At 36.3% G+C, this 15,341-nt stretch overlaps 2 protein-coding genes and 1 long non-coding RNA gene across 3 annotated transcripts; 2 read left to right on the top strand and 1 right to left on the bottom strand.

Annotated features, from left to right (window-relative positions):
- The first annotated feature begins 4,997 nt into the window (after positions 1-4,997).
- On the top strand, positions 4,998-5,789 carry LOC147510787 (uncharacterized). Its single transcript, XR_015216884.1, has 2 exons — positions 4,998-5,384; positions 5,554-5,789. It is a non-coding gene; the product is annotated as an uncharacterized LOC147510787 (long non-coding RNA).
- Positions 5,790-9,699: 3,910 nt separating this feature from the next.
- Positions 9,700-10,110, bottom strand: LOC147510786 (uncharacterized). The gene has a single exon (XM_086598248.1). The coding sequence runs from the start codon at positions 10,108-10,110 to the stop codon at positions 9,700-9,702; it is 411 nt and encodes a 136-aa protein (XP_086454374.1).
- Positions 10,111-11,447: 1,337 nt separating this feature from the next.
- Positions 11,448-12,894, top strand: LOC147510785 (uncharacterized). Its single transcript, XM_086598247.1, has 2 exons — positions 11,448-12,274; positions 12,378-12,894. Exons 1-2 carry the CDS (start codon positions 11,448-11,450, stop codon positions 12,892-12,894), a joined length of 1,344 nt encoding a protein of 447 aa, XP_086454373.1.
- Positions 12,895-15,341: the final 2,447 nt, after the last annotated feature.

Below are 15,341 nucleotides of genomic sequence, written 5' to 3'. Positions count from 1 at the left end.
CTAAGTTCTCACATTGGCGAACGAATACAAAGAAAACATACTACCTTATCTTTGCACCATGGATGTGTGTCCTAACCCAAACTCCAATGGGTTAACTTACACTTCACCACATATAGAGAGTCAGAGAACCCCACCCATTATATTTTTGCCGACCGAAAAGCTAGTGTGCGCAGGGCTGTGAACCACTCATTTTAAAATTTGTGACCGGGTGTTTAAGTCTTGAGAAGTTTTAGCCAACAACAACAGTGAGGGTAAAAACGTAAATGCTCCCTCTTCCCAAACCTCGCTCTCTCTCTCTCTCTCTCTCTCTCTCTCTCTCTCACTGCGAACTCTCTCCAAAAACTCTTTAATGGCCGAACAAAAATTTTTTTTCTCTGCTTGCTTTCTTATTTCAGTCTTCTTCTGCTCTCTTGTAGTAGGGTTTATAGATCTAAGAGAAGAAGAAAAAGACATGGCTTCCTCTACTATGATTAGATCCCCGTAGTAGGGTTTATAGATCTGAGAGAAGAAGAAGAAGACATGACTTTCTCTACTATGATTAGATCAACTGTAGCAGCATCACCTCCTTCTTTCATTGAACCTCCCAAGGTGATATATAATATGAATATTATTTCATTTTTCTATATATGTAGTCATGATTACTTGCTTGTTTTGGTATGATTTGATGAGCTGAACTATGGAAATAATTTGTTAATGAATGATTGACTTTTTTGAGCTTGGACATGAGTATTGGTTATTTGGTTAAAGGTAGTATTTTGCATTATGAGTGGAGATATAAATGAAGTTTCGATATTATCACCTTTCTTGTTGCTGGTGTTGTTTGTTGAAACTGCTTAAGTTGTATCCCCATCTTTTATTGATTCATAGTGTGATAGTGAATAGTACACCCTTCACTGTCAATCATCCATTACAATGTTTGTGAGTTTTACAACAAGAGGAGGATAGAACAATATCATATGGGCATGTTAGATTAAGTTGTTCGAGACATGGAGCAGCACTACAAAGGGGGGAAAGTAAATGGTGGGACACAATGCCTCTTTTCATAAGAAACCTAAAGAACCATTTCACTACCTACTTTCGTTTCACTAATTAATTTTGGGCTGAAATAGGTGGGTACACATATGATGTTACTCACACTAGACAACTTTTATCCTTCTTATTCTTTTCCTTTATATCTTTTCATTTTATTCTTTTAATCAATTACCTTTTATCGAAAAAAAAGAGAGTAAACTAGTGTGCGCAGGAGAGAGAGTGTGAGAGAGAATCTAGGACACTCATCAAGCAGGAGTGAGGGTGTATTGCACCAAAAAGTACTGCAATCAATGTCTCTTATGGCAGTGTACCCATACATTCTGCGCATACTAGACATCCTCTAGAATTAAATGGTCTCAAAGAGAGGAATATATTTTTTTTTTTTTTTTTTTTTTTTTATTGTTGCTTGTTTGTTTTATTTGAATTTACAATGATTTTTGTTACTTTTTTTCTTTCTCTGCAATCATTCAGTGGCAATCACAGTCTGAAGTCAGCTAAGGTCCAGACAAACATTTTCGGTAACCCTGTTCAAGTTGACTCATTATCCTTACAATTGAGTGATCAAACACTGTGGTTTCTATGACATTGTATTAAATTTTGCTTTAATTTCACAATAAATCTCATGATTCTCTGTCTGAACTGTATAGAAAATGTAGTGGATGAAGTATTCAGCCTATCAAAGCCACAGTCACAGAGACACCCCCTACCATTCCTAGTAAGAGCTGTATTATAGGACTTTTAAGATGATTACTTTTTAATCGTGTATATGACACTTAAGTGGAATACTCGTGAATACTCATTTATTGGGTTTCCTTGTTTATGTTGATAATGAGAGAAAATAATGGTAATTTTGATTGGTGTGGGCATGTGTCCAGCTTTTACTATCACTTGATTCCCAGCTTCCAATAAACACTCACCATCATCATCTACTGGATGGAGCTTATGACATGGGGGATTTGGGTACTTCTAGTGGTGTGTCATTAACCTCTACTTGTTTATGTGATGTAATACTATGACAATTTTTATCTTTAACTTTTCTATTACTGAACAATTAACCTAAAGGTATGAGGGTTTCACTATGCCATTTCCCTATTATTTGAATTCACATTCAAAGCACGACCTAATAGGTATGGAAATATAGGAACCTTATATAAGAAAAGAAGGTTATGATAGAGTTGACTATCCCGGTGGCAGTCAGGTTATAATGATGTCTTCTCAAATTGAAAAAAACTTTCAATTTGAGAGGAGATCATTACAGCTGGACATCTTCCTGGGGTAGCTAACTCTATCATGTCCAGCTTCTCAAATATTTCCTTGTATTTTAGGTTAAGAGTTGTTTCATAGACATGGATAAACAATGTCATAGTACTACATCACATACACAAAAGGTTAAGTGTGACAAAAATAATGTGGGAAAAGGACGAGAAAGTCGGCCTACACAAAAAGTGAACAAGAAGAGTGAGAGATAGGGAAAACAGAAAGTGGTTACGGTAATCATCATCTACTGGATAAAACTTATGACATGGGGGATTTGGGTACTGCTAGTGGTGTGTCATTAACCTCTATTCGTTTATGTGATGTAATACAATGAAATTTTTTATCTCTAACTTTTCTATTACTGAACAATTAACCTAAAGGTATGAGGGTTTAACTATGCCATTTCCCTATTATTTGAATTCACATTCAAAGCACGGCCTAATAGGTATGGAAATATAGAGGAACCTCATATAAGAAAAGAAGGTTATGATAGAGTTGGCTATCCCGGTGGCAGTCAGGTTATAATGATGTCTTCTCAAATTGAAAAAAACTTTCAATTTGGGAGGAGATCATTACAACCGGACATCCTCCTGGGGTAGCTAACTCTATCATGTCCAGCTTCTCAAATATTTACTTGTATTTTAGGTTAAAAGTTGTTCTATAGACATGGATAAACAATGTCATAGTACTACATCACATACACAAATGTTAAGTGTGACAAAAATAATGTGGGAAAAAGACGAGAAAGCCGGCCTACACAAAAAGTGAACAAGAAGAATGAGAGAGAGGGAAAATAGAAAGTGGTTACGGTAATCATCATCTACTAGATGGAGCCTATGACATAGGGGATTTGTGTACTGCTAGTGGTGTGTCATTAACCTCTATTCGTTTATGTGATGTAATACTATGACAATTTTTATCTATAACTTTTCTATTACTAAACAATTAACCTAAAGGTATGAGGGTTTCACTATGCCATTTCCCTATTATTTGAAGTCACATTCAAAGCATGGCCTAATAGGTATGGAAATATAGGAACCTCATATAAGAAAAGAACGTTATGATAAAGTTGGCTATCTCGGTGCCAGTCAGGTTATAATGATATCTTCTCAAATTGAAAAAAACTTTCAATTTGGGAGGAGATCATTACAACCGGACATCCTCCTGGGGTAGCTAACTCTATCATGTCTAGCTTCTCAAATATTTACTTGTATTTTAGGTTAAGAGTTGTTTTATAGACATGGATAAACAATGTTATAGTACTACATCACATACACAAATGTTAAGTGTGACAAAAATAATGTGGGAAAAGGATGAGAAAACCGGCCTACACAAAAAGTGAACAAGAAGAATGAGAGAGAGGGAAAATAGAAAGTGGTTATAGTAATCATCATCTACTGGATGGAGCCTATGACATGGGGGATTTGTGTACTACTAGTGGTGTGTCATTAACCTCTACTCGTTTATATGATGTAATACTATGACAATTTTTATATCTAACTTTTCTACTACTGAACAATTAACCTAAAGGTATGAGAGTTTCACTATGCCATTTCCCTGTTATTTGAAGTCACATTCAAAGCACGGCCTAATAGGTATGGAAATGTAGGAACCTCATATAAGAAAAGAAGGCTGTGATAGAGTTGGCTATCACGGTGGCAGTCAAGTTATAATGATCTATCTTCTCAAATTGAAAAAAACTTTCAATTTGATAGGATAGATCATTATAACTTGACAGCCTCCTGGGGTAGCTAACTCTATCATGTCCAGCTTCTCAAATATTTCTTTATATTTTAGGTTAAGAGTTGTTCCATAGACATGGATAAACAATGTCATAGTACTACATCACATACACAAAGGTTAAGTGTGACAAAAATAATGTGGGAAAAGGATGAGAAAGCCGGCTTGCACAAAAAGTGAACAAGAAAAATGAGAGAGAGGGAAAACAGAAAGTGGTTATGGTAATATGTGTTGACGATTGTCTGATTACAACAAAGCTTGGTGAAAAGCTACTTTTAGTATAATCTTCAGCAACGTTTCAATGTCTTGATTCTCGAAAGCAACTAGTGGTTGGGAGGTTTTTCAAGTCTGCACATGTAAAGTATGTAAAATGTAAGTCAATCTGAAAACCTTTTATGATGCCTACTGTTCATTTGACTATAAAGAATGCGTAGTCGTATGTACTTGCAATGACAATTGAATTTTCCATCATCGAGATGTATATGTTATTGTATTAACTAGTGTACGTAATGTATGTGTTTCATTGCAGCGCCGTTGCTTGGGATGGAGACACAATTCAAGTACACGGTAAACAGTTGGAAAAATTGATGCTTAACTGATTTGTTAATGGCCAGGTAAGCTATGCACACAATTTTTTCCTCATATATCATCGATGAAAATTAACTTACTTCTGGGATGCACTATGCAGGTATTAAATTGGTATCCTCGAGAGATAGAGAAGATAATTGATAGTGGTAATAAGCCTCAGAACAGAGCACTTAGCCATTTCTTTGACACTGACTTGAGTATGTTTGAAACCTAAGGTTATATAATACACAGTGTTGCATACTATCAAGTAGTAAACTTGTATTGCTTTTTTAGTGGTAATTATAACATGGCTAACATATGGCAGTGAAGTTCAGAAAGGCATTAGAATTACATGTAACAGTTATCAGCAGAAGTAGATCTCAAAATGATGAAGCCCTGAATCTCCTTAAAGCTGATAATAGATTTGTGTGCAGAACTGACAAACAACAATTGGAAGTATGTTATGGTTGTAAGTTATACTGGCCTTCTTTGTTTTTTTGATAAGATATTGATAATGCCCATAGGTACTTATGATTCACATTAGTTTACCTCTTGAGCTTGCATACCTCTAATATGTTATCTTATCTCTAGACAATGATATGTTATATGAAAGGGATGAGAAACTTTTGAATGGTGACCGAATTTTTTCTTGACTTCATAGTTGATACTGCATCTGGTGATCATCCCTTTGATCCATACATGGCACTCTTGAAGACTATGGGTGTTTTGGTCTTAGTGGGCTTTCTTTCCAAGCGAAGTTAGAATTCATCCCACAAGCCTTAATATAGGTTAGTTATATGTTTTCCTTCCAATTCTCCGAAGTATGGTAATTATTTATTTGTTTGTTGAATTGGTCTTTCTGAAACTGGTTTTTAATTGATGGAAATGTTATAACGCATAGTAATATGCTATTAATGGTCGTGTCGGTACTAAAATTATTTCCTATCTTCTTGGTAGGTTCCAAAACTCTTTCTGGGAGTGTAACGGGTGGTACGAAGGATACACGGGAGATGTTAGAATTCTGTGCTGCCAACAAGATATACCCGGGGATTGAAGTTATTCCAATCGACTACATAAATGAAGCACTTGAGAGGATGGTTAAGAAAGATGCCAAGTATCGTTTTGTGATAGATATTAAGAAGAACTCCTTAAAATGAATGTTTTCACAAGGCAATAAGAAAAGAGTTCCATTAGCTGTTGCATTGTATGCAAGCAATAACAGAAATCAGAAGTACATTGTAATAATTTTATAATTTTATCCTCTAATTTTATTAGTGGTTAAAAAGGGTTTTAACTTGTTTGGTAAATATGGTCCATCTGTACTTCATCTTGCTTGAAATAAGTGATTGCTTTCAATGACTCATATGGTCCATCTGTACTTCATCATGCTTGAAATAAGTGATCTGCTTTCAATGACTCATTTTTAGTCCTCTAGTTTATATTACTGAAATTGTGGTTTTCAGATTTGTTCACCTTCGTCAGTGTAATACAATGAGAAAGCTCAAACAAGAAAAAAACCAAAAAGATAAAAATACCTAGAAATAGAAACAAGGGGAGCCTAGAAAAACAAAGCACACAAACAATGGGACAAACAAACCTTCTAACAGTTTGTAAACATTGAATTTGATCGGTTTTTACTTCTAGTGTAAGATTCGTATGCATTTATTTAAGTTGGAGGAGTTATCATCGATCATGTTATTATTCCCTCGGAAACAAATATGAATAACTTTCCATTGCGTAATCTCGCTGGCAATTTGAAATATTTCAGAAGTTTCTCCATCTAAAACCCTCCTAAAAAAACCATCATTAGTAATAATGGAACCAATAACGAAGAAGCTTTCCTTATCCCTTGACTAAAAAAAACCCTAACAATAATAAAACGAAAAACCCTAACAACATAACAGAGAGGAAGGATTATAGGTTTAGGGACTTGGTTCTCCACTGGGAACTTCTTATTACTGGTGACTAATTAGTTTCTGCCCATTACTGAGGGTGCATTGCTGTTTGTAACGATGTGTTGTTATTGGTGAGGCTCTCTCTCACTTTCTCTGTACTGTCTCTAGATTATCATATTTGAGGTCGGATCATATTTTAATAAAATTCACTTATGAAAAAACAAACAAAAATAGTATGATATATGAGGTCGGATGATATATCTAATGGCAAGTACACTATAATGTCATTTGTTGTTGGATACTTAATTATATGTTACATCTAGTAGTTTAATAGTAGTATCCTGCATATAATAATTTAATCTTAGTATGCTATATCTAGCACTTTAATAGGATTATGCTACATCTAGTAATTTAATAGGCGTATGCTACATCTAGTAGTTTAATAGGAGTATGCTACAAGCAAAAGGAATAGTTAAGGGTAAGAAAGTAACAACACATCTTCTCTCCCTCTAACCTCCATATGGCGCAAACTAAACTTTCCCTCTCACTAAAATCCGTTCAGCTGGAGAACTCTTGCCTCCATTTCTCGTAGTGTACTTTGATATTCAACAATTATAAGTATGAGGTTAGTTGATTTCTCTTTTGGCTCCTTCTCTTTTTCATGTCTATGTAAAATTTCACAGTTGAATGGTGTGTGATTTAATGTCAAATGAAGTTGACATTGAAATTTTCCAAAGTGGTATATGGTTTGAGCACCATAGTTATTTGGTTCTGACCATTATACTGTTCAAGCATTTATGTGTTTTTTTTTTTACTATTACCACTATGATTACTTCGTAGAGTAAGAAAACGAGTGAATATGCGCTAAAAGTGCACTTGTTTCATGTAGCAATCCGATGATGAATCACTTCTCTGATGACGAAGAAGATTGGCTTTGAAATTCATGTTTTGATAGTTTTACGTATGAGGATAGTGATTTTGTGGATGTGACATCTATGGGGGAGGGTGAAAATGTTGAAATTCATGAGAACAGTGATAGAGATAGTGACGGGTGTGAGGCTAGTAGAGTTTTCGAAGTAGACAAAGCAACATTCTATTCTATGCGGTTCAAGACAATTGAGGAGGCTTTCACAATTTACAATAAATATGCAAAGTTAGTCGGTTTTAGTGTTCGTAAAGATACTTATAGAATGCGTACAAATGGTGTTCGTGTTAAGCGGAGATTTCTATGCTAAGCTGCTGGTGAATGAAATGTAAACAGGGTGACACCCAAAAAACGCGATATCAAATCTGATAAGAGCCAAAAACTGTAGTTTTAATCCTTTAACAATAATACTTTTAGACCAATTATGCGAGTAATAAATAGGGTGATTTAGCTTTTGGGCCCAATTATAATTGGATAATTTGCGTTTGGTCACCAATTGATCGTTTATTAGACATTGGGCCAAAATTGACGGTGATCCATCCATACTTTTTGAAATGGCTAATTTATCCTTACATGTGTACTGCACGTGATTAAAATGAACGGGCAGAGATCAATGTTATTTTGAGATCAACGGCCAACATGACTTTATATCCCGACCATTTAGTTGTAACACGTGTCGTAATCTCTCACTAACTATCCTATTAGCGGGAAAAACACTCAGTTAACCGCTCTCTCACCCTAACATCTTTCATCTTCAGACAACACTCTCATTATCATCTTCAGACAACACTCTCTCATCATTCTCTAAATTCACTTTCTTCATATTTTCTTAAAATACCCAGACGAGCTTCTTAAAGTAACATATTTTGGAGTATCAGTTCAAACCCTAGATTACTGGGTGGAAGTAAATATGGTAGCTTTTAGCATTTTATGATCTGATCTTTGGATTAAAGCTTAAGGAAAGTTGGTTTGTAAGTACCAACTTTTCACTTCATTGTTTAGTTTCGTTTGTTCAGTTGTTTTTTATAGTTTGCATGTTTTGAATGTTTGTTTTTTTTTTAAAATCTATGTGGTTGACCAAACCCTAATTTGCTATTAAAAAAATTAGCCCAAAATCTAATTGTCTATTAAAAAATTGCCCTAATCCTAATTTTTTTAATAATAATGTGGTCCCAAACCCTAATTTTGGAAAAAAATAAATTGGTGTTTTTTACTAAAATTGGACACACTTTGAATTTGAATAATGTCAAATAGGTTCAAGTGAGACTCATCTGTATTGTATGTGTTGTAAAGTAACTTGTTGCTTATTGTCTCTCACAGACTTGTCTCTCTGTCACATAGTTGAATATCAAATGGGCAAAAGTAAGGGCAAGGGTGTTAGGAAGGGCAATGGTCCATCACGAAGGAGGGGTGAGGATTATCCACCCCATTTAATGGGAGTTTGTAGATTTAGGTATAACAATTATCCTAATGATGAGGTTATACATGCTAGAGCTTATGTTGATGAGCATGGTGATAATGTTTCTCGTCAGGAAGTCCATGAGCATCTTTCTGAATATAGGGACAAGAAAGAAGCACAAAGGGTGGCTGTAGGACTACCTCCATATTCATCAGATGAGGAGGATTATTTCGAGGATGAGGAGGATTATCTTGAGGACTGTCTTAGGAAGGGTAAGTGTAAGGGTAAGGCTAAAGGTGAGGGAAGTTCAAGTCAAACACATCTTGGACAGGGAAATCAAGCACAACCTAAGATGGTTGTGCAAGCTTTAATGTGTCCTGAAGAGTATCAAGCTCTACAGACTGCACTCAAGAATAAGAGGAAGAAGTGATGGCTTTAAAGCTTTATGTTATGACTGTTTCAATGTTATTATGTTATATTTGGTTGTTAAGTATGTGAGGATGCTACTGTGTTATGTTTAGGTTGCTATGTTTGGTTGTTAAACTTATGTTTATGTTTTTTATGAATGGTGCTATGGCTTTTATATGATATTTCAATGTTTTTAAGTTTATGAAATGAAATGAAGTTATCATATGTTCTATATCTTGATATCAGTTATTTAGCCTTATTGTTATTCTATGGTTGTATCAGTTATGGGTACTTTGAGAGGTGATAGGATATTTAGGTTGCACTATGATGGTTTTTGGATGCCTTTCGCACCTGGCAAGCTTAGTTACTTTTATTATAGGGGTGTGGGGAGTTGTAACTATGAGGTGAATGGTGATGAGATGTGTTACCTTTTTTTTTTGAACTAACTAGGGGTTAAGGATACCCTGACCTTTTATTTAATGGCAACCTCGCAAGTACATTTTCCCTTCTTTATCCCCCTTGATCAGTTCATCAAGTTTTTGATCCATAGGAGGAATAAAGTACATAGTTTCATTTACACAATTTCTACTTACTTTTGCTAGATAGTCGGCAGCTTGATTTCCCTCCCTAAATACATGCTTAAAATTGACATGTACAAACTTTGAGACCACTTTTTTTAGCTGCGCAAACAAGTTTCTGCAGTACCAAGGAGGCTCTTCTTTGGAGCTCAAAATCTGAATGGTTCTCATAGAATCCGATTGCACTTGTAGCCGCTGAATATTTAAGTCCGCAATTCCTTCCAACCCTTTCAGCACTCCAAGAAGCTCCTGATAAAGCACAGACTGTCTTGCCGAACTGCCACCAAAAGCCATCAAAGACATCACCATTACAATCTCAAAGACGCCCCATAGCTAGCACTTCCTCCTGCCTGCACCGATCCATCTGCATTCAGTGTTGGTATCTCGTCCTCTGCTCTGTTCCATTTTACCCATGTCTCCTCCTTTCGCGTGTAGTTTACTCCAATTCCTAGCGATCTCAAAATCCTCTTTGTTGCCTCATCTTCCTTTACTGTTTTCATCGACTTACCCAAATAGATTTTCATGTTATTCAATACCTTCAAATAGATGTGTCCATGTGTTACCTTGATTTGCTTAAGGAGATACATAAGAAATAGATGTGTTACCTTGATTTGCTTAAGGAGATACATAAGAATTTTGGGGATGAGAAACTAGTCTCATGTGTCCAATTCATTGCTAAGGGACATTTGACTTATTTTAGTAATGATAATGATATGTTGAAGATGTGGGATTTGATTAAACCTGGAAGGAATGGCTTGTATCATTTATTTGTCACATTGGCCACTTTGAAAGAAACCTCAATCCTAAGTAAAGGCCCTCCTAAAATTGGGCCCAATCAACAACAACATAAAGCCCAACCAAGTCTGAATAAGCCCTTCAAGCCTCTAATATCCACAAACCAGTCTCCAATCCCAGCCACATCAAAACCAACAAACCCAATCAACCATGAAATAAGGAAATCACCTAGACTTACTGCAGCAATCCCAACAACACCAAAAGCCAAAAAACAAAGGGTGGTTGAAGTCAGGAAATCACCTAGGCTTAACCATGTTCCTTCCAATACCCCAACAACACCAAAAGCTCCAAACCCAATCAATGTTCAGCTAAGAAAGTCACTAAGACTTCATACACCAACAATACCTATGAAAGCCAAGAAACTCTTGTTTGGGCATTTACCTGAAGTTGTCTCTAATGTTGAAGCTGAAGTTAGAGTGGAACCTCAACTTACTGCAGAGGATGTGATTAAGGATTGGATAACTGTGATTGATAGTGGTATGAAATTTGAGGACTTGGTTGACAATGAAGTTGAAGATGGTGGAGCCAGTGAGGATGATGAGGTTGATATGTTTATACAAGTGGGAGTTGAGTATGGTCCTAGTATTAAGCTGACTACTGGTTATATTAGTGAACCTTCATCTGATGAGGAAGATATTGATTTTATGCCTAATCCTAAAGACAAGGGTGACAATGATGATGAAGTACATGATTTGGTGGATGAGCAATTAGATTTGGATGGGGATAATATTGATAGGGATGATGACATCTCTTCTTTTGTGAAGTTACTAAAGAATTTGTATGCATCTGAAGAACAAGAAAGAGTAGAGGGAAATCCAATCACAGAAACAAGATGGTAACTGCTGCCCAAAATGGAATGGAGAACATATAAAGAGTGTAGGGAGTTTATGAAAAACCTAGCAATATACCAAAAGTTTAGTTATGAGCAAGTGAGAAATAATAAGAGCAGGATCCAGTTGAAGTGTAAGGATAAAGAATGTGGTTGGAGGGTGTATTGTACTGTTATGAGTGACAGACACACTTTCAAGTTGAGGAACTTTGTGGAGACTCACACTTGTGAGGCTGATGAAAAAAACAGAAATGCACAAGTAAAAGCACCATGGGTAGCTGATAAGTTGGAAGGTTTTCTAAGATCTCATCCACAGATGAGGCCCAAAGACCTAATGTTGGAACTGCTCAACCAATTTGGGGTACAACTTTCTTATTGGACTGCTTGGAAGGCTAAAGTTAGAGTGCTTGAGAGGATCAATGGTAACTATGAAGCTAGTTACCACAAGATAGCAGAACTCATAGCACAAATACTTAAAAGGAATGAAGGATCATTTTCAAAATGGTATAGGGATCAAGATGGTGAGTTTGTTGGTTTTTTCCTAGCCTATAAGGCATCACTTGATGGATTTGTTCAAAGATGTAGACCAGTTGTTGGTCTGGATGGATGCTTTTTGAAAGGTAAATATGGCGGTTGTGTATTGAGTGCCATTGGGTTAGATGCACAAAATGGGCTCTTTCCTCTTGGTATATATATATGCAGGGGGGAAGATAAAGATACATGGAATGAATTCTTGAAGAATCTGAAACCACACTTGAACAAACACCCTGAGACTCTTACATTCATATCAGATAGACAAAAGGGACTCATAGATGCTGTTGATTCCAAATTTCCTTTTGCAAATCACAGGTACAACAAATTATGTTTTCTTATCCCAATTATTTTAGTTATTATATCATATTTCAGTTGCATTTGACAAGAAGACAGCTTTGTTTTACAGATTTTGTTTTAGGCACATGTATAAGAATTTTAAGAAAGATTTTAAGGGTGATTACTTGCAAAGTCTGAGTTGGGGTGCAGCAAAGGTATACAAGGTACCTGAGCATGACTTATTTATGGATAAGTTGGAGGAGGATGACCTAGAGGCAAAAGAGTGGTTAGACAGAGAACCCAAAAGTTGCTGGGCTAGGGCACATTTTGATGTCAAATGTGACGCTATAACAAATAATTCCAGTGAGTCATTTAACAATTGGATCCTAAAAATGAAGGATAAACCTTTAATTCAGTTTGTGGACAAATATAGTCTGGCAGTTATGAGCTTGTTGCATCAAAGAAGAGAGATTTCATGTGAGATGCCAGATAATGAGTTGATTCCAGCTGCTGCTGATGTCATTGCAAGACTTGAGAAGAAACACACCAGATATAAAGTTTCAGGAGTGTCACTCACTGCCTATTGTGCCATCAACATCAAAAGTGAATTTTTTTTTGTAGTGGACTTGTCTAAACAAGAATGTCAGTACATTGTTTAGCAAATGACTGGGCTTCCATGTGTGCATGTTATAGCTGTGATCAGACCATTGAGGCCAAGAAAAGAAAGTTGGGCAAGGTAAATTTTTACTATTAACCTTTAAATGATATGATATTGATATGTTAATGAATTCTAAACCCTAAGTATAACAATTGAAATTTGAATGTAAACAGGTATTGTAGTCCATACTATCATGTCAATGCATTCAGAGCAACTTATGCTGGTTTTATATTTCCATTTGATAATGAGGAGGATTGGGGCAAGGTAAATTGCTTTTGACTTGTGCATGTTGTTATATGAACTGGTTAGGTTACTTATAAGGGTTTGACTTGTGCATTGTTTAATGTTAATGACAGGTTCAACCAGAAAACCATGTAGACCCTCCACTACTTGAGAGGTATCCAGGTAGGCCTAGAAAACAGAGAATAAGAGCTGATGATGAAGAGAAGGCGACAAGTAACAGAAAGTGCAAGAAATGTCATGAGCCAGGGCACAATAGGAGGACATGTCCACTAGGAAAGGGTGAAGGTAGGAAATCCAAAAAATCAAAGCAATCAACTGAAACCAATGAAGACAATGAAGCCAATGAAGCTGAGCCTCAAAATGTGGACAACAATGAAGGTGAACCTCAAGTTGAGAATGTGGGCAATAATGAAGGTGAACCTCAAGTGAATGATATCCCTATGACAACTAGAGGTGGTGACAGAAGAGGTGGTGGCAGAAGAGGTAGGGATCACAATGTCAATATGCATGAAGTAGTGAATGAACCTGAAGTTCTGGAAGTAGTGAATGATATCCCTAGAGCAACTAGAGGTGGTAGAGCTGGTGCTACAACTGGTGGTAGAGCTGGTGGTACAACTGGTGGTAGAGTTGGTGGTACAACTGGTGGTAGAGCTGAGAACCCAAGAAGATATAGTACAAGAAGTGCTGCAGGCAGAGGAGCTGGCAGAGGCTTGGGCTGGTGGTTAGGTGAAGATTCACAACCACCCTCCACACCAGGACAATCAACACCTTGCCCTGTGTTTAGTGAGTCTCTTACTCAATCCCAACCAAATTAGTGGATGTCTTGCTTAGTTGAGATACTCTGTTTATTAGGCAATGACATGTTTTTGGTTTGTCATTTCATTTTGATGGTGGAGATAGACTGACTGACTGTTGAATTTGTTGTTGATGGCAATGTTGAAGTATTTTGGTGGTATTTTGTTGGTTGTTTACAAATTTAAGCATCTGTGTCTCTGTTTGAATGAATGAATGAAGACTAATCATGTTTTTTGAAGTTTTGTAATAACCGTTATAGGTAGAATATTATGTTTATTCATATATAGTACTGATTACATCCTCTCAGTCTCTCACACTCTCTCACAGTACTCTCACATAGTCAGTCACACCATCTGCACTAGTAGGTAGATGACATTGTTCACATAGGAGACAACCCCTGCAGATAGGAGATTCTTCCTTGCATAGTTGACAGACTAGTGCAATCACCTCTTTGTTTGAATAAATCTCCTGCACAGCACCATAACCATTCCTTGAGCACCTAAGAAACTTTTTCTCTAGGGTTCTAGTCTCATTGTACTCTATAACCACACGCATAAAGCCACAACAATATGCTTTAGGGCAGTGAAGACCTATGTAAGAGCATGTTGAAGCATAATGTCCTTTTTCCTTACAAAACTGGCAGACCTACAAAAAAAAACCTAGATGCTTATATTAGTGGTTAGTGCCAAATTTATTTACCATATTAGGGATTAGTTCTAATAAAGATAGTTTATTTTGCATTTGGGCCAACAAACTGCCATTATAGAAGTTAAAGCTCTAACAGTCAAGAGGTGTGAAGCATACCTTTGGAGAAGAGACAAGAACAATTTCACAACTTCCACCCATTTTTTGTTGTCAAAATTGAAAAGGTTGTAAATTGGACAACTGTTAATGGAGGCTCTCATGGTGGAACTTCCTCACAATATAAAGAGAGTGAAGATGAGTGAAGAAACCGACTTCTAACGGCTATTTAATTGGGACCGTTAGATTATATCTCAGATCTTACCATTATTTTGATGATATTTGAAAAGTCTTGAGATAAACACGTGCAAGGATGTTTTAGGCATTACATAAAAGTTGTTTTTGGGCCCAACAATTGAGTCACGGAAAACACAGAATCATGGACGGATCACCGTCAATTTTGGCCCAATGTCTAATAAATGATCAATTGATGACCAAACGCAAATTATCCAATTATAATTATGCCCAAAAGCTAAATAACCTTAATAATTAAGAGTTAATGCTGATTACGTGCTTTTATGTATTACAGGCATTGGAGTCAATTATATGCAGAAATGTGTCACTTTTGCGAGATAAATGAGCAAGAGTTGGTTGCTAAGAAGTTCTGTGATTAAAGGCCAAGATTCAAGGAGAAAAGCCTTTTTAAAGCCCGGTCAAAGCTGAAAAGTC

The sequence above is a fragment of the Coptis chinensis genome, chromosome 3, assembly GCF_015680905.1.
Source record: "Coptis chinensis isolate HL-2020 chromosome 3, ASM1568090v1, whole genome shotgun sequence".
Classification (NCBI taxonomy): domain Eukaryota; kingdom Viridiplantae; phylum Streptophyta; class Magnoliopsida; order Ranunculales; family Ranunculaceae; genus Coptis; species Coptis chinensis.
The sequence above is the reverse complement of the archived record's forward strand: the minus strand, read 5'-3'. Positions and strand labels throughout refer to the sequence as shown.